This window comes from Lynx canadensis, chromosome E2 (assembly GCF_007474595.2).
Source record: "Lynx canadensis isolate LIC74 chromosome E2, mLynCan4.pri.v2, whole genome shotgun sequence".
Taxonomy (NCBI): Eukaryota; Metazoa; Chordata; class Mammalia; order Carnivora; family Felidae; genus Lynx; species Lynx canadensis.
This window is the reverse complement of record NC_044317.1, coordinates 36,041,119-36,064,629: the sequence shown is the minus strand read 5'-3', so window position 1 is coordinate 36,064,629 and position 23,511 is coordinate 36,041,119. Positions and strand designations below refer to the sequence as shown.

General features: G+C 36.9%; 1 protein-coding gene across 6 annotated transcripts in view; it reads left to right on the top strand.

Moving 5' to 3' along the window:
- PHKB (phosphorylase kinase regulatory subunit beta) overlaps nt 1-23,511 on the top strand; it is a 274,597-nt gene that overhangs the window by 56,194 nt on the left and 194,892 nt on the right. For all 6 annotated transcript variants that reach the window (XM_030298118.1, XM_030298119.1, XM_030298121.2 and 3 more), the window contains 3 exons: nt 12,301-12,400; nt 17,315-17,422; nt 21,047-21,127. In XM_030298118.1, the coding sequence (XP_030153978.1) occupies nt 12,301-12,400; nt 17,315-17,422; nt 21,047-21,127 (289 nt within the window). The remainder of the gene's footprint in view (nt 1-12,300; nt 12,401-17,314; nt 17,423-21,046; nt 21,128-23,511) is intronic.

Below are 23,511 nucleotides of genomic sequence, written 5' to 3'. Positions count from 1 at the left end.
TCAAAAAGAAAAGGGAGATGACCCAAATAGATAAAATCATGAATGAAAATGGAATTATTACAACCAATCCCTCAGAAATGCAAGCAATTATCAGGGAATACTATGAAAAATTATATGCCAACAAACTGGACAACCTGGAAGAAATGGACAAATTCCTAAGCACCCACACACTTCCAAAACTAAATCAGGAGGAAATAGAAAGCTTGAACAGACCCATAACCAGCGAAGAACTTGAATCAGTTATCAAAAATCTCCTCACAAATACGAGTCCAGGACCAGACGGCTACACAAGGGAATTCTACCAGACATTTAAAGCAGAGATAATACCTATTCTTCTCAAGCTCTTCCAAAAAATCAAAAGGGAAGGAAAACTTCCAGACTCATTCTATGAAGCCAGCATTACTTTGATTCCTAAACCAGAAAGACACCCAGCAAAAAAAGAGAACTACAGGCCAGTATCCCTGATGAATATGGATGCAAAAATTCTCAATAAGATACTAGCAAATCGAATTCAACAGCATATAAAAAGAATTATTCACCATGATCAAGTGGGATTCATTCCTGGGATGCAGGGCTGGTTCAACAATCGCAAATCAATGTGATACATCACATTAATAAAAGAACCATACGATCCTCTCTATCGATGCAGAAAAAGCATTTTACAAAATCCAGCATCCTTTCTTAATAAAAACCCTTGAGAAAGTCGGGATAGAAGGAACATACTTAAACATCATAAAAGCCATTTATGAAAAGCCCACAGCTAATATCATCCTCAATGGGGAAAAACTGAGAGTTTTTCCCCTGAGGTCAGGAACAGGACAGGGATGTCCATTCTCATCGCTGTTGTTTAACATAGTGTTGGAAGTTCTAGCATCAGCAATCAGACAACAAAAGGAAATCAAAGGCATCAAAATTGGCAATGATGATGTCAAGATTTCACTTTTTGCTGATGACATGATATTATTAATGGAAAACACGATAGGCTGCACCAATAGTCTGCTAGAACTGATAACATGAATTCAGCAATGTCTCAGGATACAAAATCATTGTACAGAAATCAGTTGAGGGGCGCCTGGGTGGCGCAGTCGGTTAAGCGTCCGACTTCAGCCCGGGTCACGATCTCGCGGTCCGTGAGTTCGAGCCCCGCGTCAGGCTCTGGGCTGATGGCTCGGAGCCTGGAGCCTGTTTCCGATTCTGTGTCTCCCTCTCTCTCTGCCCCTCCCCCATTCATGCTCTGTCTCTCTCTGTCCCAAAAATAAATAAACGTTGAAAAAAAAAATTAAAAAAAAAAAAAGAAATCAGTTGAATTTTTTTTCAATATATGAAGTTTATTGTCAAATTGGTTTCCATACAACACCCAGTGCCCATCCCAAAAGGTGCCCTCCTCAATACCCATCACACACCCTCCCCTCACTCCCACCCCCCATCAACCCAGAGTTTGTTCTCCGTTTTTAAGAGTCTCTTATGCTTTGGCTCTCTTCCACTCTAACCTCTTTATTTTTCTTTCCTTCCCCTCCCCCATGGGTTTCTGTTAAGTTTCTCAGGATCTACATAAGAGTGAAACCATATGGTATCTGTCCTTCTCTGTATGGCTTATTTCACTTCGCATAACACTCTCCAGTTCTATCCACGTTGCTACAAAGGGCCATATTTCATTCTTTCTCATTGCCGTGTAGTATTCCATTGTGTATATAAACCACAATTTCTTTATCCATTCATCAGTGGATGGACATTTAGGCTCTTTCCATAATTTGGCTATTGTTGAGAGTGCTGCTATAAACATTGGGGTACAAGTGCCCCTATGCATCAGTATTCCTGTATCCCTTGTGTAAATTCCTAGCAGTGCTATTGCTGGGTCATAGGGTAGGTCTATTTTTAATTTTTTGAGGAACCTCCACAGTGTTTTCCAGAGTGGCTGCACAAATTTACATTCGCACCAACAGTGCAAAAGGGTTCCCGTTTCTCCACATCCTTGCCAGCATCTATAGTCTCCTGATTTGTTCATTTTGGCCACTCTGACTGGCGTGAGGTGATATCTGAGTGTGGTTTTGATTTGTATTTCCCTGATAAGGAGTGACGTTGAGCATCTTTTCATGTGCCTGTTGGCCATCCGGATGTCTTCTTTAGAGAAGTGTTTATTCATGTTTTCTGCGCATTTCTTCACTGGATTATTTGTTTTTCGGGTGTGGAGCTCTTTAAAGATTTTGGATACTAGCCCTTTGTCTGATATGTTATTTGCAAATATCTTTTCCCATTCCGTTGGTTGCCTTTTAGTTTTGTTGGTTGTTTCCTTTGTTGTGCAGATGCTTTTTATCTTCATGAGGTCCCAGGAGTTCATTTTTGCTTCTAATTCCCTTGCCTTTGGGGATTTGTCAAGTAAGACATTGCTACGGCTGAGGTCAGAGAGGTCTTTTCCTGCTTTCTCCTCTAGGGTTTTGATGGTTTCCTGTCTCACATTCAGGTCCTTTATCCATTTTGAGTTTATTTTTGTGAATGGTGTGAGAAAGTGGTATAGTTTCAATCTTCTGCATGTTGCTGTCCAGTTCTCCCAACACCATTTGTTAAAGAGACTGTCTTTTTTCCATTGGATAGTCTTTCCTGCTTTGTCAAAGATGAGTTGGCCATACGTTTGTGGGTCTAGTTCTGGGGTTTCTATTCTATTCCATTGGTCTATGTGTCTGTTTTTGTGCCAATACCATGCTGTCTTGATGATGACAGCTTTGTAGTGGAGGTTAAAATCTGGGATTGTGATGCCTCCTGCTTTGGTCTTCTTCTTCAAAATTCCTTTGGCTATTCGGGGCCTTTTGTGGTTCCATATGAATTTTAGGATTGCTTGTTCTAGTTTCGAGAAGAATGCTGGTGCAATTTTGATTGGGATTGCATTGAATGTGTAGATAGCTTTCGTAGTATTGATATTTTAACAATATTTATTCTTCCAATTATTGAGCACAGAATGGTTTCCATTTCTTTATTTCTTCTAAAATTTCCTTCTAAACCATTCCATAGTTTTCAGCATACAGATCTTTTACATCTTTGGTTAGATTTATCCCTAGGTATTTTATGCTTCTTGATGCAATTGTGAATGGGATCAGGTTCTTTATTTGTCTTTCTGTTGCTTCATTATTAGTGTATAAGAATGCAACTGATTTCTGTACATTCATTTTGTATCCTGCAACTTTGCTAAATTCATGTATCAGTTCTAGCAGGCTTTTGGTGGAGTCTATCGGATTTTCCATGTATAATATGTCATCTGCAAAAAGTGAAAGCTTAACTTCATCTTTGCCAATTTTGATGCCTTTGATTTCCTTTTGTTGTCTGATTGCTGATGCTAGAACTTCCAACACTATGTTAAACAACGGTGGTGAGAGTGGACATCCCTGTCATGTTCCTGATCTCAGGGAAAAAGCTCTCAGTTTTTCCCCGTTGAGGATGATGTTAGCTGTGGGCTTTTCATAAATGGCTTTTATGATGTTTAAGTATGTTCCTTCTATCCCGACTTTCTCAAGGGTTTTTATTAAGAAAGGGTGCTGAATTTTGTCAAAGGTGTTTTCTGCATCCATGGACAGGATCATACGGTTCTTATCTTTTCTTTTATTAATGTGATGTATCACGTTGATTTGCGAATGTTGAACCAGCCCTGCATCCCAGGAATGAATCCCACTTGATCATGGTGAATAATTCTCTTTATATGCTGTTGAATTCGATTTGCTAGTATCTTATTGAGAATTTTTGCATCCATATTCATCAGGGACACTGGCCTGTAGTTCTCTTTTTTTACTGGATCTCTGTCTGGTTTAGGAATCAAAGTAATGCTGGCTTCATAGAATGAGTCTGGAAGTTTTCCTTCCCTTTCTATTTTTTGGAATAGCCTGAGAAGGATAGGTATTATCTCTGCTTTAAACGTCTGGTAGAACTCCCCTGGGAAGCCATCTGGTCCTGGACTCTTATTTGTCAGGAGATTTTTGATAACTGATTCAATTTCTTTGCTGGTTATGGGTCTGTTCAAGCTTTCTATTTCCTCCTGATTGAGTTTTGGAAGCTTTTGTGGGTGTTTAGGAATTTGTCCATTTCTTCCAGGTTGTCCAGTTTGTTGGCATATAATTTTTCATAGTATTCCCTGATAATTGCTTGTATTTCTGAGTGATTGATTGTAATAATTCCATTTTCATTCATGATTTTATCTATTTGGGTCATTTCCCTTTTCTTTTTGAAAAGCCTGGCTAGAGGTTTGTCAATTTTGTTTATTTTTTCAAAAAACCAACTCTTCGTTTCATTGATCTGCTCTACAGTTTTTTTAGATTCTGTGTTGTTTATTTCTGTTCTGATCTTTATTATTTCTCTTCTTCTGCTGGGTTTAGGCTGCCTTTGCTGTTCTGTTTCTATTTCCTTTAGGTGTGCTGTAAGATTTTGTATTTGGGATATTTCTTGTTTCTTGAGATAGGCCTGGATTGCAATGTATTTTCCTCCCAGGACTGCCTTTTCTGCATCCCAAAGCATTTGGATTGTTGTATTTTCATTTTCATTTGTTTCCATGTATTTTTCAATTTCTTCTCTAATTGCCTGGTTGACCCATTCATTCTTTAGTAGGGTGTTCTTTAACCTCCATGCTTTTGGAGGTTTTCCAGACTTTTTCCTGTGGTTGATTTCAAGCTTCACAGCATTGTGGTCTGAAAGTATGCATGGTACGACCTCAATTCTTGTATACTTATGAAGGTCTGTTTGTGACCCTGTATGTGATCTATCTTGGAGAATGTTCCATGTGCACTCGAGAAGAAAGTATATTCTGTTGCTTTGGGATGCAGAGTTCTAAATATATCTGTGAAGTCCATCTGATCCAATGTATCATTCAGGGCCCTTGTTACTTTATTGACCATGTGTCTAGATGATCTATCCATTTCTGTTAGTGGAGTGTTAAAGTCCCCTGCAATTACCACATTCTTATCAATAAGGTTGCTTATGTTTGTGATTGTTTTATATATTTGGGGGAACCTGTATTCGGCCCATAGACATTTATAATTGTTAGCTCTTCCTGATTGATAGGCCCTGTGATTATTATATAATGCCCTTCTTCATCTCTTTTTACAGCCTTTAAAGTCTAGTTTGTCTGATATAAGTTTGGCTACTCCAGCTTTCTTTAGACTTCCAGTGGCATGATAAATAGTTCTCCATCCCCTCACTCTCACTCTGAAGGTGTCCTCAGGTCTAAAACGAGTCTCTTGTAGACAGCAAATAGATGGGTCTTGTTTCTTTATCCATTCTGATACCCTATGTCTTTTGGTTGGTGCATTTAGTCCATTTACATTCAGTGTTATAGAAGATATGGTTTTAGAGTCATTGTGATGTCTGTAGGTTTCATGCTTGTAGTGATGCCTCTGGTACTTTGTCTCCCAGGATCCCCCTTAGGATCTCTTGTAGGGCTGGTTTAGTGGTGACGAATTCCTTCAGTTTTTGTTTGTTTGGGAAGACCTTTATCTCTCCTTCTATTCTAAATGACAGACTTGCTGGATAAAGGATTCTCAGCTGCATATTTTTTCTGTTCATCGCGTGGAAGATCTCCTGCCATTCTTTCTGGCCTGCCATGTTTCAGTAGAGAGATCAGTCACGAGTCTTATAGGTCTCCCTTTATATGTTACAGCACGTTTATCTCTAGCTGCTTTCAGAATTTTCTCTTTATCCTTGTATTTTGCCAGTTTGACTATGATATGTCGTGCAGAAGATCGATTCAAGTTCCGTCTGAAGGGAGTTCTCTTTGCCTCTTGGATTTCAGTGCCTTTTTCCTTCCCCAGATCCGCGAAGTTCTCAGTTATTATTTCTTCAAGTACACCTTCAGCACCTTTCCCTCTCTCTTCCTCCTGTGGAATACCAATTATGCGTATATTATTTCTCTTTAGTGCATCACTTAGTTCTCTAATTTTCCCCTCATACTCCTGGATTTTTTTTTTTTTTTATAATTTTTTTTTTTAATTTTTTTTTCCTCCGTTTTTATTTATTCTTGGGACAGAGAGAGACAGAGCATGAACGGGGGAGGGGCAGAGAGAGAGGGAGACACAGAATCGGAAACAGGCTCCAGGCTCCGAGCCATCAGCCCAGAGCCTGACGCGGGGCTCGAACTCACGGACCGCGAGATCGTGACCTGGCTGAAGTCGGACGCTTAACCGACTGCGCCACCCAGGCGCCCCACTCCTGGATTTTTTTATCTCTCTTTTTCTCAGCTTCTTCTTTTTCCATAATTTTATCTTCTAGTTCTCCTATTCTCTCCTCTGCCTCTTCAATCCGAGCCGTAGTTGTCTCCATTTTATTTTGCAGCTCATGGATAGCATTTTTTAGCTCCTCCTGGCCGTTCCTTAGTCCCTTGATCACTGTAGCAAGAGATTCTCTGCTGTCCTCTATACTGTTTTCAAGCCCAGCGATTAATTTTATGACTATTATACTAAATTCACTTTCTGTTGTATTGTTCAAATCGTTTTTGGTCAGTTCGTTAGCTGTCGTTATTTCCTTGACGTTTTTCTGAGGGGAATTCTTCCGTTCATTTTGGACAGTCCCGGGAGTGTTGCGGGACTGCTGGGCACTTCCCCTGTGCTGTCTTGAGTAACTTGCATTTGTGGGCAGGCCAGAGTCCGACCTGATGTCTGCGCCCAGCCCACTGCTGGGGCCACAGTCAGACTGGTGTGTGCCTTGTCTTCCCCTCTCCTAGGGGCAGGATTCACTGTGGGGTGGTGGCCTGTCTGGGCTACTTGAACACTGCCAGGCTTGTGGTGCTGGGGATCTGGTGTATTAGCTGGGGTGAATCGGCAAGGTGCACAGGGGTGGGAGGGGCAGGCTCAGCTTGCTTTTCCATTGAAGATCCGCTTTGGGAGGGGCCCTGTGGCACCGGGAGGGGGTCAGACGCGGGAGGGATGGATCTGCAGAAGCACAGCATTGGGTGTTTGCGGGTTGCAAGCAAGTTCCCTGGCAGGAACTTGTTCCCTTTGGGATTTTGGCTGGGGAATGGGCATTGGAGATGGCGCTGGTGAGCACCTTTGTTCCCTGCCAAGCTGAGTTCTTTTGTCTTGGGCTCAACGACTCTCCCTCCCATTGTCCTCCAGCCCTCCCGCTCTCCGAGTAGAGCGGTTAGCTTATAACCTTTCAGATGTCAAGTCCTGCTTGCTGTTGGAACACACTCCGTCCAGCCCCTCCGCTTTTGCAAGCCAGACTCAGGGGCTCTGCTTGGCTGGTGGGCCACCCCTCCGCCCAGGCTCCCTCCCGCCAGTCCGTGGAGCGCACACCGCCTCGCTGCCCTTCCTACCCTCTTCCGTGGGCCTCTCGTCTGCGCTTGGCTCCGGAGACTCCATTCTGCTAGTCTTCTGGCGGTTTTCTGGGTTATTTAGGCAGCTGTAGATGGAATCTAAGTGATCAGCAGGACGCATGGTGAGCCTAGCATCCTCCTATGCCACCATCTTCCCAGGATGTCTCCATCAGTTGCATTTTTAACACTAATAGTGAAGCAACAGAAAGACAAAGAAACTGATCCCATTCACAATTGCACCAAGAAGCATAAAATAGCTAGAATAAACCTAACCAAAGAAGTAAAAGATGTGTATGCTGAAAACTATAGAATTGTTATGAGGAAAATTGAAGAAGACATAAAGAAATGGAAACCATTCCGTGCTCAATAATTGGAAGAATAAACATTGTTAAAATGTCAATACTACCCAAAGCTATCTACACATTCAGTGCAATCCCAATCAAAATTGCACCAGCATTCTTCTCAAAACTAGAACAAGCAATCCTAAAATTCATATGGAACCACAAAAGGCCCCGAATAGCCAAAGTAGTTTTGAAGAAGAAGACCAAAGCGGGAGGCATCACAATCCCAGACTTTAGCCTCTAATACAAAGCCGTTATCATCAAGACAGCATGGTATTGGCACAAAAACAGACACATAGACCAATGGAATAGAATAGAAACCCAGAATTAGACCCATGAAAGTATGGCCAACTAATCTTTGACAAAGCAGGAAAGATATCCAATGGAAAAAAGACAGTCTCTTTAACAAATGGTGTTGGGAGAACCGGACAGCAACATGCAAAAGGATGAATCTAGACCACCTTCTCACACCATTCACAAAAGTAAACTCAAAATGGATAAAGGACCTGAATGTGAGACAGGAACCCATCAAAACCCTAGAGGAGAAATAGGAGAAAACCTCTCTGACCTCAGCCGCAGTAATTTCTTACATGACATATCCCCAAAGACAAGGGAATTAAAAGCAAAAATGAACTGTTGGGACCTCATGAAGATGACAAGCTTGTGCACTGCCAAGGAAACAATCAACAGAACTAAAAGCCACGCAACAGAATGGGAAAAGATATTTGCAAATGACATATCAGACAAAGGGCTAGTATCCAAAATCTATAAAGAGCTTACCAAACTGCACACCCAAAAGACAAATAATCCAGTGAAGAAATGGGCAGAAGACATGAGTCGACACTTCTCTAAAGAGGACACCCAGATGGTCAACAGGCACATGAAATCATGCTCAATGTCGCTCCTCATCAGGGAAATACAAGTCAAAACCACAGTTATCACTGCACACCAGTCAGAATGGCCAAAATGAACAAATCAGGAGACTATAGATGCTGGCGAGAATGTAGAGAAATGGGAACCCTCTTGCACTGTTGGTGGGAATGCAAACCGGTGCAGTCGCTCTCAAAACAGTGTGGATGTTCCTGAAAACAGTGAAAATAGATCTACCCTGTGACCCAGCAATAGCACAGCTAGGAATTTACCCAAGGGATACAGGAGTGCTGATGCATAGGGGCACTTGTACCCCAATGTTTATAGCAGCACTTTCAACAATAGCCTAATTAATGCAAAGAGGCTAAATGTCCATCAATTGATGAATGCATAAAGAAATTGTGGTTTATATACATAATGGAATACTACGTGGCAATGAGAAAGAATGAAATCTGGCCTTTTGTAGCAACGTGGATGAACTGGAGAGTGTTATGCTAAGTGAAGTAAGTTATACAGGGAAATACAGATACCATATGTTTTCACTCTTATGTGGATCCTGAGAAACTTAACAGAAGACCATGGGGTAGGGGGGAAAAAAAGCAGTTATAGAGGGAGGGAGCCAAAATATAAGAGACTCTTAAAAACTGAGAACAAACAGGGTTGATGGCGGTTGGGAGGGATGGGAGTGTTGGTGATGGGTATTGAGGGGGGCACCAGTTGGAATGAGTACTGTGTGTTGTATGGAAACCAATTTGACAATAAATTTCATATTTTTAAAAATTAATTAATTAATTAAAAAGGTTTATGGTTTTGTGTCTCACAGTAATTCATTTGGAGTTTATTTTTGTGTGCAGTGTAAGGAACTGGTCCAGTTTTATTATTTTGCATGTATCTCTTTAGTTTTCCTGGCACCCTTTATTGAAGAGACTGCCTTTTCCCAATTACACATTATTACTTCCTTTGTTGTATATTAATCAACCATATAAGTGTGGGTTTATTTATTCATATGTGGAATTTAAGAAACCAAATAAATAAATGAACAAACAAAAAATAGGCAAACAAAAAACCATCCTTCCCATACTTTTTTTTTTTAATTTTTTTCAACGTTTTTTATTTATTTTTGGGACAGAGAGAGACAGTGCATGAACGGGGGAGGGGCAGAGAGAGAGGGAGACACAGAATCGGAAACAGGCTCCAGGCTCCCAGCCATCAGCCCAGAGCCTGACGTGGGGCTCGAACTCACAGACCGCGAGATCGTGACCTGGCTGAAGTCGGACGCTTAATCGACTGCGCCACCCAGGCGCCCCAAAACCATACTCTTAAATGCAGGTAACAAACTGGTAGTTGCCAGAGAGTAGGTAGGTGGATGGGGGGGATAGGCGAAATAGATAAAGGAGATCAAGAATACACTTATCTTGGGGCGCCTGGGTGGCGCAGTCGGTTAAGCGTCCGACTTCAGCCAGGTCACGATCTCGCGGTCCGTGAGTTTGAGCCCCTCGTCAGGCTCTGGGCTGATGGCTCAGAGCCTGGAGCCTGTTTCCGATTCTGTGTCTCCCTCTCTCTCTGCCCCTCCCCCGTTCACGCTCTGTCTCTCTCTGTCCCAAAAATAAACAAACGTTGAAGGAAAGAAAAAAAAAAATTAAAAAAAAAAAAAAAAGAATACACTTATCTTCAGGAATATTGAGTACTATATTGTTGACTCATTATATTATACACCTGAAACTAATATAACACTGTATGTTAATCATACTTCATTTAAAAAAAGAAAAAGGCAATAAAATGTTAAATTAGTCAACAAAATAAACATGGCACTCAAATGCAATCTTTTATTGTATCCCACATTAGAAATAAATCCTAAAAGGTATATCTTGGGTATATTTGGGTAAATTTGATATAGCATATATATTAGATAATTTAGTAACAATATTAAATTCCTTGGGTGTGGTGATAATATTATGGTTATGAAGGCAAATGTCCTTGTTTTTAGGACATGTTTTTGAAGTGTGTGATAAGTAAATTCACGGATTATTATTCTTCCATTTATTCATTTTTTAGAATTAAAAGTATACATCAGATCATATTAAAACTTGAGTTTACCTCCACAGAGCTTATTAAGGAGAGTGGAATATTGCTAGATCCTGGTAGAAAATAAAGGAATTATTTCTGGTCATCATATTCACCTTAAATCTGTGAAAAGGTAATAAATATATCCTGGCAGCCTAAATGTTTTTACTCAAATGCACCTGTTTTTTTGTTTGTTTGTTTGTTTTACTTTCTCAGTCAGAAGTGAAATATTCTTCTGGTTTCTACTTTATTTGGTGAAGAAAGGAGAAATAGGGGAACTTCATTAAAAGAGAAGAACTCTTCATAGTGGCTGATTTATTCTGGAATATTTTAGTTTTGGTTAAATGCTTATTAAAATTAGGGGCAGAAAATTATTTTAAAGACAATTTAATGGGGTGCCTGGTGGTTCTGTCAGTTTAGTGTCTGACTCTTGACTTTGGCTCAGGTTGTGATCTCAGAGTTTGTGAGTTCGAGCCTCGCATTGAATGGGGCTGTCAGGGTGGAATCTCCTTGGGATTCTTTCTTTGCCTGGGTCTCTCTCACTCTCTCTCTCAAAATAAATAAATAAACTTAAAAAAGACAATTTTAGAAAAACTTGAATTTTATTTTTTTATTTTTAGATGAGGTTGGAATTGGACACAGATTTCATTGAGTTTATTCTACCCGAAGTATGCTCTTTCTCTTGTATGGTCCACTGTTACCTGTGCTATAATTTGCCTCTATTAAAACACTCGTGTTGGACATTAGACAGAAAAATAGATCATGGACCTGCATTTGAGGAAGGAATGATATTCTAATAGCAACTTACTTTTGTCTGACATTGACAGTGCTATGTTAAAATGATCATTATTGTTTCTCATAGTGGTATATGAGATTCGCAGTTAGAATAGGAAGAAATTGTAGTCTACTTTTTAAGGAGATGGGTGATACTTTTTATCAAGGGAGGATGAGTGCCAGATATTTTAGTTAAGATTCAGTGAAACAATGAATAAGTTACTTTCATTTTTCAGTCATGGTTAAGTGTCATCTACCTTTTGATCCATGGTAAAAAAGGAACCTAAAGTTAGAAGAATATCTTCACCTTGCTAAATACTTACATTTTAACTGATTTTTTTCTTTTTAAAAGCAAGAGATATAAACAATGGTCGATTGATTTTAAACTAAGACCCAAGAGTATAAAACTGCCCAAATACATCATGTGTCATACTGGATGTGTGTTTTTTTAAAGGAATCTTTGACTAAAGTGCCCACCTTGACATTATTAAACACATCATAGACCAAAGAACGCATGTGCCTACATTAATCTGTGTTGCCTTGAATCCAACCATTGCATAACCTAAAGGGATTGGTGTTAAAAATCGCCTCTACTCTGTAACAGCATATTAAAAAAAAATCTTTTGGTTGGTTTTTCCAATTTAGAATATCCTTTAAAGTTTTAGCCGAGTCAGTGTAGAAATATTGTATGCTATTTTGAAGCAATTGGCTAACTTCCTTAAAAGAAGGAGAAATCAACACAAGTTTCATCATAGGACTTTTTTTTTTTTTTTTTTTTTTTTTTTTTTTTTTTTTTTTTGCAGCATTTCTACATCTGCTGGGAAAATGGAGTTTCACTGTTACAGAATTAGTAGATGTGGCCAGAACATAGGATTAGTCAGATAGTTAAATACTTAATTACTGGAAGCTCTGCTTCCTTTTCAAATGCATTTCCAATTTGTTTCATGAGTTATCTCTCTTACCCAGGCGCATTGATGATGACAAGGGAAGGACCCATGAGCTGGAGCACTCGGCTATAAAATGTATGAGAGGAATTCTCTACTGCTATATGCGTCAGGCCGATAAGGTAAAACACTGTAGTGTGGACTAGAATTCTCACATCGTTCTGAAGGATTAATTTAACCAGTATAGCAATAGCATCTTCTAAAGAAGAATGTACTTTCAAAAGGTAAAGTCACATCCTAGAGCAGTCTAGATAGCTTAAAACAGCCCTGCCTTCCCAGCCCAGGGTTTGAAATACTGAAATTAAAGAAACACCGTAAGCAAGAGGTGACTGAGAATTGTTATTTAGGCTTTAATTTGTTTGTATGTTGGATCTGGTGTTTGCTTGATAAAGACTCAGTTTCTCAGGAACGTTACAATATCCATAATTGTAACCAATATATTACTTAAGAAAATTCTTATCCAAATCCTTTTGCACATGTGCTTGCCCTGGCTTAATTGAACTTTAAAAATACTTCATCATTTACATGTAAAGAGGACAGGAATTTTTGGCTGAGAAAATAGCAGATTTTACAGGGATATTGTGGAAAGTAAAATAATATACATAAAAATCAGTAATTATAATAATTATTAAAATAATATACATAATAAAAAGTCTAAGATTCTATGCAAATATAAGATGATAATTCTCCTACTTACCTACATATCTGTGTCCCTGGGTCCATATACATCAGTGAGTATATGAGTCTCCAAGATCATCCCCAGGTTTGATGATTCAGTAGCAAAGATGTACATTAGTAATTATGAATGTTTTATGTTTTTATCACTTAATATTTTATGTTTTTATGTAAATATTACATTAAGTTTTTGTGATTGTATATTTTTTACGATCTGTATCTGAAGTCAAAACTGAAAAAAAATTATACTCTATCAGAATGTGGCAACAAGAAAATGTTAGTTGGCAGAAAAAGTAAATTTATTCACCAGCTCATAATAGAGATATGTAACAAACCTGTAATTGTCTACTGAGATTTGACTTTGCAAATCATTATTATAAAGGTTTTTCAGTGCTTGAAATAAATCATATTGTCATACTTGACTTAAACTAGTATGTCATATATATTGAAGTAATTGTGATTAATTTTTTTTTTCCTAAGTGTGGGAAGTTTACTGTTTATTTTACATTTATCATCTCATGAATGCCTAATGTCTGTGAATTAACTTTTTTCTCAAGGAAACATTGTGAGACCAGTGAATTTCATATGTTTATTAAGCAAGCTGACAGACTTAAATAAGTAATGTTTATCAAAAGGAAGGAAATGATGATAAAAAAGGGTCTTTGTGGCTTAACCAATTGTTAATATCCCTTTCTGAATATTACTCAACCTTACTAACCAATCTTCACAATTATGTGTTCTTTTGAATACAGCTTAAACTGCCTTGAATTTCTTAAATTATAAAGAATTAACATTTCTTTTTTTTTTTTTTCCAACGTTTATTTATTTTTGAGACAGAGAGAGACAGAGCATGAACGGGGGAGGGGCAGAGAGAGAGGGAGACACAGAATCGGAAACAGGCTCCAGGCTCTGAGCCATCAGCCCAGAGCCTGACGCGGGGCTCGAACTCACGGACCGCGAGATCGTGACCTGGCTGAAGTCGGACGCTTAACCGACTGCGCCACCCAGGCGCCCCAACATTTCTTTCCTTTATGTAGTTATGATGTTAGACAAAGTAAATGTGAGTTGTAAGAAGGTGTAGATCATATTAGGATTAGGTATGTATGCATACCACAAAATACAGGGTTTTACATATTTTAAAGCATTTTTATTGTTGTAATCTTTTCTGATCCCCATAACCTTCTAGAGTAGGAATGAAGGATATTTTCATAATTCACATGTGACTGTGAAGGACTGACTCAGAGATTTAACCACACATGCCTGGCTCACTGCCTGCTACCAAACCTTCACCTCATTGATGCCCACCATTTTCTTCATGATTCTGCAGCTGTAGAAATATGTAGTAGAATATTTAAAATATGTTTGCATATTTTAAAATGTGAAATATATATTTTTTGCCTTTTTTGTAAAACTTACGTGAAGTGTATTTATAGCAATAATTTTTTATTTGACTTTAAGGTTTATTTTCTTTGTCTTCTGAAGTAAAATCATGACATGCTTCCTGACACATTTTCTAAAAATACTACTGAAAAGATTTTAATTCATTATGCATTTGAATGAATAGAGTTGTCCTTGATTTGCAGAATGTAGAGCAATCTGATTTCTATTATTATCTTTCCACTTATCTTAATGCCTACTTAGTCATATTAGGAATTGTTTTTTACCTTTAAATGTTCATATTCTCTCATTTACTCTATTTTCTAATACCATCCCCACCCCCACCCCCACCCCTGGGAGAAGTATTCAGAATTTTTCAAAATAAATTCAATTTGCTTTGAGTAGTTTGGAAGGCAAAGATTTCCTTTATAATGGGATATGAATGTTTCTGTCCCTAGCTATCTATATAAAAAAATTTGTCTAAAATGTTACTGAGTAGTTTTTAGTTTATTAAAAGTCATTAGAATTTTATAAAATATTCTTCCGGGATTCCCTTATGAGATGATATTCCCACCTAAATTCTATGTTAGGTCTATAAATTAAGAATGGATGACAAATTACTCACCTTTTCATAAATGATAAGCTGTTTATTCACAGTTATTTAAGTTTCCAGGAAAAATCTAAAAATACAAGTTGAGAAAACATTATTTTAGATTTTTTTGGTTTAGAAAATTTTGCCTTAATTATTCTTTATTTTTATTTTCCTTTCCAGGTGCCCAACATATAAAATACTGATTAATGTCCCTTGTTTTTTTTTTTGTTTGTTTGTTTGTTTGTTTTTGTTTTTGTTTTGTTTTTTTACTGATTTCAAGAATAGTTGTTCTCTACAATTCACATATAATAATGCCTCATTAATTTTCAAAGCTTCTATAGTTTGGGTCTTCTTTTTTTCCCCTGGCACAGTGATTGAATATAAATTCTCATACTGGGTACTTGTGTATCTTGAAGACAAATGACAAACACTATGTTATCAACTGTAGCAATAACTTTTTTTTTTTAATGTTTATTTACTTATTTTGAGAGAGAGAGAGAGCTCATACAAGCACGGGATGGGTAGAGACAGACGGAGAGAGAGAGAATCCCAAACAGTCTCCAAGCTGTCAGCGCAGAGCCCTTCACAGGGCTCAATCTCATGAACTGTTAAGACCATGACCTGAACTGAAATCAAGGGTTGGACACTTAAATGACTTACCCACCCCGGTGCCCTGTCGTAATAACTTTCTTAAACTGATAAAAACCTTATTCTTTTAGATCTTATCAATAGGCAAAATGTATTTTATTTTAATTTAAGCATATTTTTGTCTGAGAGCCCAGAGTAATGTTCATCACTTTGAGATAACAATCATGGTAGTGTAAAAGGGGTGACCACATTGATTTCTATTTGTGTAGCCTAAGACTGTTGCCAGCAGTTTCAGATACTGAGAATGGATAGCCTTCTCATCTTCTTCTGTTAATACTGGATGTCTTGGTCATTTTATAGATAGAAGATATACATCTCTACCTTCATCCTCATCCTCTCATTCCTAACTATCTAATGGTAGGGCCTTGCTTTCATTTTCTTGACTTCAGTCATAAGGAAGGCTATGCATTTGTTTATGGGGTATTTGCAGGGCTCTTGAGGGTGTGCAAAAATATATTAGCCCTTTAGCACTGTAGTGTCCAGTGAACTTTCTGTGATGGTAGACATGCTCTGTATTACTGTGTTGAACTTTGAAGAAGCCACTAAGCACGTACGGCTATTTGATATGTAGTCAGTGTAAATGAGGGACTGAATTTCTAAACTTTGTTTAATTGTAATTTAATTAGTTGCCTATAGCTAGTAGCTCCATATCGGATAGTGTAACTTGTAGAAGCTTAAAGATAGTAAGAGTGTATAAAAAGAAGAAATTTTGAAGAATAAGCACCCTGATGTAGGAGTCCAGGGAAAGGAATTTGAGGTACAGTTCAGAAGGGACTTTATAAAAGAAGGTGTTTTTTGGAGATAGAGTTTTAAATATGAGAAGAAATTTGAAGGTGAGGAAGAGAATATAGCTCCATGTGCTTTCTTAGCCAAGTGAAACAAGACAAAGTCATAACCATGCAGATATTATCATCACATATCTTTTCAAGGAGGAAAAGCTTCACATATAGCTTTGTGTTATTCTATCCATTCTCTGTTTTTATTCATCTCATAATTTCAGGGGCTGGCATAGTACTTGGCATATGATTGGTATCAGAAAATGTTTGCCAAATTGAATTGAACAAGCCCTAAAAAAGTAGATAGATTTTTTTTTTTTCCCTTGGAGGTTGTTAGGTCATTTAGCATTTACTTAGTATTCTAAAATGGTTAGATTTTATATGCAGTTGATAAGTACAGGTGTGATCTATGTTCTCTTAGAATTGGTGCCTTGTAAGGAGAGTATATGTGGCAAAGGAAATGAAAAGAAAGGAGCATAGGTTACAATTTGTGATCCTTAGAGAAGGAAATAGCATTTGAAGTTTTGAACACCAACTGAATTAGAATGAGATTTGAAGCACTTTTTCGTTGAGTATCATAGAAGCATTTTCAAATAGCAATACAGTGGATTGTAATCACTGAAATCCTGTCCCACAGACTAAACCATTATTTGACTCTAAAATAAAATGATGCAAAACGGTTGCAAAAGCCATTGCTACCACGTTAACAAGGTCCCTACTACGCTTTATTTGCTATTTGTGAAATAATTAAATATTCAACAATCATGTTAACTATTAAAATTAGTAGTTCTGAGTTTTTTTCTGTTTGCTTTCTTTAGAAAAAAATAACATTTCTGCTTTGCTCTGTCCTCTGCTTTTAAGGTATAGCTTTCGTCATTAAAAAGTTTCATGAAAAATAATTTATAACTTCCAAAGTTGGATGAAAATGTGAGTTATGAGTACTATTTGAATTTTGTGTTTGATTCTAGGTCCAGCAGTTTAAGCAGGACCCACGCCCAGCAACCTGTCTTCACTCTGTTTTCAATGTGCATACGGGAGATGAGATCCTCTCCCATGAGGAATATGGCCATCTTCAGGTAAAAGGAGAAGACTACAGGTTTTCTTCTTCTCTGTGTGCACTCAGGTTGTAGAAGATTTTAGGGTATTTATAAATTTCATAAAGTAGATTTCATAAATTGTTTAAAATAAAAGTAGAAAACCAACCATAAAATGGAGAAGTGAAATGAAAACTGCCAGGGCTGAGTTAGTTATTGTGATTGAGCATTAAGTCAGACTGAGGTCTTGGTCTGCAAGCAAAAAAGGGCAAGTGGATGGTTTATAATATTATTACTGTCTAAAAGAAGGGCTCTCACAGTTCTTTCCATGACAAAAGCTTGCACTTATAAAATTTAGAAGTACTTCAACACGTAGGAACTAGGGAATAAAAGACAGTTGACAGTGATATAACAGCAAATCAGAAATTTTTGTTACATGACAGCTCATTTTTGATATATCAACCTTCAACAAAGCTATAAATATACCCCTAAAATGTAATTCCAAAAGGCATTGCTGGAGTCTATAAATCTTGTCTTATATATTATATTAAATTTTATACCTAGGCTAACCATGCACTGTAGGATTTTATTTTGTTTTCACTTTTTTTTTTCTCATATCTGTGTACTCCTTTTAGCTGGACATCCTGTTGCCTTGTTTTTAGGTTATAAGTATTATATATGCTATTTATCTTTAATGAGTTTTCTTCCTGCTCATCATTTGATTCTGCTGTCTTTAGGACAGAATACTTATTATTCATATATTCCTTACTAAAATAAGAGTATGTCCTTTTTATAGTCCCTCTCTCTCTAGAGATCTGAAATGTCTTACTTTAGTATGACTTCTGTAGACATAGAAAGCACAGTGTCCCCATTTCTATGTGGCAGAAACTCTTACACTTATTTCTAACCAATTCCTTGGGGAATTATTAGTATTATATGTTGCTCAACCTTCTCCTTATAATTATAGCATAATTAGGTTTTATGTACCTTTTGCTTTGACAAATATGTTTACTGTTTGAAATAGGATTTCCAGAAGATAATGGTTCATTTATTTTTGTATCCCAGAATTTAAGCTTAGTGCCTGGCTCATAGCAGATTTTAAATAAATGCTGGTCAACCTGTTATTTGGCTGTTTTTGTACAGTTTGCCACTTGATGATATTTTCTCACAGAAGCATCCTAGAAATGAGAGCAAAGAGCTCTTGGAAGTGTAGTTTGTAAATGGTTATCCATAGTGATGAAATTCCTTTGAAGTCATTTCTAATAGGCCAGTATCAGTGTTTACATGTAAGAAAATATTTGGGTAAACCTGGCAGTGGTTTGAAGCTCTTTTCCACCATGTTCTGAGAAGGGCCAGTCAAAAGTTTATGTCAGTCTAAAAAACCTAAACCCAGAATCTTGTCCTGTCTGGCTTACTTGGACCTTGACAAGACCCTTACACCCACTGGACTTTGAATGCTGAGAAGTCAGGAGACATCTAGGATAGTTCTGCTTCCTGAGAGAGCCACCTACTCTGCCAGGACCTGGTGGTGGTTGTGGGTAGTTTCAGTGAGCATCTTTGCTGCAAGAATTTTCGCTGCATGTATTTTCACCGCATAACTAATTGGCTGTAAGGCAATTTTACTTTGAAAGATAAAATCACAAAAATAAAAGAGGGACATTAAAAAGGACATAATATAACATGAAAAACGAATGACAAAATTAAAAAGTCTTTTTTGTGAAATACCAAACGCTAAATGCATTTAAAATATGGATAGATTCATGGGAACATTGTGCAAATAACTGGTTTTATTTTTTGGATATACCTGAGCATTTGTTTTCAAAATCTTTGGTTCAGAGTTAATACATCTTTCTTACTTGTTGATTTTCTCCTCATTTGGCATTGATTTTTTTCATTATTCACTAAAATTTCTTCCTTCACTGAGAGGGATATCAGTTTCCAAATACTAGGGTGCATATTTGTAATTGGTCTTTGCATTGCGTTGTGAAAGACATCTACCCTGTTGTTTGTTCTTGGCATCTTGTCACATGTTTATTCCTAGGCATTTGATGGTTCTCTGGGAAATGTGGGTTCAAAACTCTGTGTCATTACATAGACCATTATGAGGTCTAAGATTTATATAATATAAAAAGTATGGAATACAAAAAGATGATTATGAAAATATAAGACATATAATATAAAAGTGGGAGTTTCACATCAATGGAGAAATAAAACCAAACTGTCAAATCAAACTGTCAACCAGTTATTTTTTTATCTTTTACGGCCAAATTGCCTCATGGCCATTTAGTTTAGTGGAGAAAATATACACACTGAAAATGTTTGCAGTAAAATGCTTGTGACAAAGATGTCTAAGGCAAAGATGATTGGGCAAAGATACCCAACACACCTGATAGCACAGGCATGCTTTGTCCAAGGCGTCTCAGACACAAATAATTTTCTGCCCCAGCTTTCTGTCAGTTCCTTGGTAAGGATTGGAGGAAAGTTGAGGAAGGTACAAGACACCAAAGCTGTGGGAGGGTCATAATCTTCTGGGTTAGAATCACATAAGGACAAAATTACATTGTGCTTTCTCTTTGTTTTTAAATAATCATTTTCCTAGCTAATTTTTTACTGTTTCCTATGTATGTATTTGTTTATTATATAACAGCTTTATAAGAAACAATTCATATAACATACAACTCACCTATTTAAAGTGTACAATTCATTGGTTTTTATAATACAGAGTTGTACAACCACTATCATAGTCAATTTCAGAATATTCTCATTATCCCATAAAGAAATCTGTGCTCATTAGCAGTCACTCCCCATCTCCCCCAAAGCCCCCCGCCCTAGGCAATCACCAGTCTTTCTATTTCTATAAATACTCCTATTCTGTAAATTTCATATACATGGAATCATACAATATATGGTCTTTTGTGACTGGCTTCTTTAGCATATTTTCAAGGTTTGTCTTTGTTGTAGTGTTTATCTTTCACTACTTGTTTACTTAGGACAATTTACACATCCCCTTCAGGATTTTTGTGAGAATCTTTTTTTGTTAAAGTGGACATTATTGTCTTTATTTTCTTTTCTATCATATAATGTCTATCTTTAATAGACAGACTAAAAGAAAAAAGTAAGTCATTTGTTTATAAAACTCATTTGTTCATAAATATATTTTAAATTCTATGCTATACCATTGATTAAAATCAGTATGTCCCTGCAGTTGCTTACATCAATTGTGCATTCTCTGAGAATAAGACTGTTTTCAAGATTTGCTGCCTATTATTTATGGTGTACTGGCAAAGTCCTAATGTCTTACATGCCAAATAACTTTTTCATTTATATACATTTGAGATGAATTGACATTACATAGCTGCCTGTGGGGCAAAACTACTTCAAAGTAGGGTACATTAGACTCAGAATTTGAAAATAAATCTTCTAAAACAAATGTTACAGAAACAGTTGCTAACAGTTCTATTTGTGGCCATTTTCCTAATCAGATATTAACCATCACAGGGAATTTGAGGATTTTAGAGTTTTATATTCAAAGCTGGGATTTTATTAGGAACTAAAAAAAGAAATAGTTTTTGTTTGCCACTATTAGAGCAAATTACTTGTAATTTTAGCTCCTTCATAACATAGTCTTTCTGTTATTTCCTTTAACCTTTTAATATTGTTTTTCAGATAAATACAGTGTCACTCTATCTCCTTTACCTTGTGGAAATGATTTCCTCAGGACTCCAGATTATCTATAACACTGATGAGGTATGAATTTCCCAAATTCTAGTGGTAAATTTCATCTCTGAAAATATCTTTTTTCCTTTTTGAAACTTATTTTATAAATGACTTATTCATAGAATCAGATATTGGATTTTGGATGTGGGATCAAGAATGTTTATATTTTCAATGCGAAGCACTCTAAAAATGAATGAAATATATGAAGATTGCAAAGCTTTACACCTATGAAGTCTCTGCTTCAGGTGATCTGAATGAAATATTAACTTGTTAACTTTCAGAAAATTTTAGTAACAGTGAAGGTAAAATAGCATTTGCAAATTTTCTTAGAGATTTTTTGTCTTTTTTTTTTCATATTGCTGCTTTTTGTAATCCATCTTTTTAAAAGTAAAAAGATACTTATATATTTTTTTTGTGGGAACCTCGGTAGGTTTCTTGATGTTTTTTTAAAAAATCAATACAATGTTCTTATTAGAAAATTTGAAAAGATGAAAAGCATCCCTTTCATAGGCACTAATGCTTGAACAGATGCACATGCTGACACATTTTGAAATATGCCACAGTGGGAGCAAAACGTTTTTATTGTTGAAATTGTACATAGAGTAAGACTCCATCAAAGAGCAGGTATGCTATATATACTTGTTATTATTTCTGTGCGATGATCCATTCAGGGAGAACAAATGTATTATAAAATTAACACCCCAGTCATCATGGGACTGCAGTGAGGGTGCTGTGAAATGGTATATGTAGTCCTGTCCTCCAGTAGTGTATAGTCTTTTACATCCTTCCTGTTGTGCTTTTTTAATACTAAGGAGAGTCTATTTAGATGCTCAGATAAATAGTAAAGAAGTAATTAATAGTACCCACTTATGGTTTCTTCTGTTTGATCTATCAAAGAATTACATGTTTTATTTCATCCAAATAGTTCTCAGTTTTTATAGTATTGTGAAATAGTGGTATTCAGAGATTTTGGGTTGGGGAAGGTGCGGAAGAGTCCTTTTTCAGACCAATTTAAGCAGCATCCTAAAACACAAAACAAATGGAAGAAGCTTGATTCTAAGGACAGAAGGGATCCCAGAACCAGCGCATAGAGTTTTTCTAAGAAATTCCAAGATATCCATTATTAGAAGCAACAACTAACATCTTAAATTACAAGTGGCTTCCCAGTAATGTCACTGATAGTAGTGGTAAGATTGCCTTAGTTAGTGGTAACATTGTTTTGTTTGGCAGTTTGTCTTAATTTTTAATTTTTAACATTTTATTTTTTGCTTTCTCCATAACTACCATAGTCCATTTTAAATCTTCAGTTATCAACTGTTTTCAAAAATGTGATACTGCTTTACCCTTTCCATTCTTTTTTATATGATTTGAATATACTTAAGCAATTTTGATATCTTCTTCTTAAGCTTTCTTTTGTCTTTTTTTTATTTTTTTCCTTACCCTTACAGTTTTTATTCAGTAGATATAAAATTTTTATGTAACAAATTTCAATAGGCCTTTAACATGTATACTTAAAATCCTAGAATAACAAAACATGTTATTGAGGCTCACCATCTTTTTCCTTGAGTTTGTATGTACTGTGTCAGAAATTATATCAAGAAGCAATAAATGGTCCTGCATAGAATCTTTCAGAGAATGAAATTCCTTCTATCTAATTATTTCAGAGAAGTGAATCCTTTGTAAGATAGTACAACTTGGAACCATTTCTTTTTAATTATAACCTATACCCCGAATGGCAGGTTTGTAGCCCTGCCTCTTTTCTTCATTCCCAACCACATCATATCTCAGGACAACCTATAGACCTTTCTCTATTTACTGTCAAATTTTTAATTTACCCAAATCTTTATTTTTTTAGGATTGAAGACTACAGAGTTTACATACATACCCAACACACACACACAGACACGTAATATACATACTGTCGACACTTTGGTTTATTTAAAAAAATTTTTTTGTGTGTTCATTTTTGAGAAAGAGAGAGAGTGTGAGCAGATGAGGGGCAGAGAGAGAGGGAGACACAATCTGAAGCAGTCTCCAATCTCTGAGCTGTCAGCACAGAGCCCGACATGGGATTCGAACTTGTAGACTGTGAGATCATGACCTGAGCTGAAGTCAGATGCTTAACCGACTGAGCTACCCAGGCGCCCCTATTTTTTTAATGAATCATTTTCCTTAATTTAACAGCTTATCATCATATCTTTCCCGATTCTCTTGTTTTTATACACTTTGTACCCATATTGTATTTCCTTAAGGAAAAGGCCATTGTCTTTTTTTTTTTAACGTTTATTTATTTATTTTTAAGAGAGAGACAGAGAGACACAGAACAAGCATAGGAAGGGCAGAGAGAGAGGGGGAGACACAGAATCCGAAGCAGGCTCCAGGTTCCGAGATGTCAGCACAGAGCCCGGTGCGGG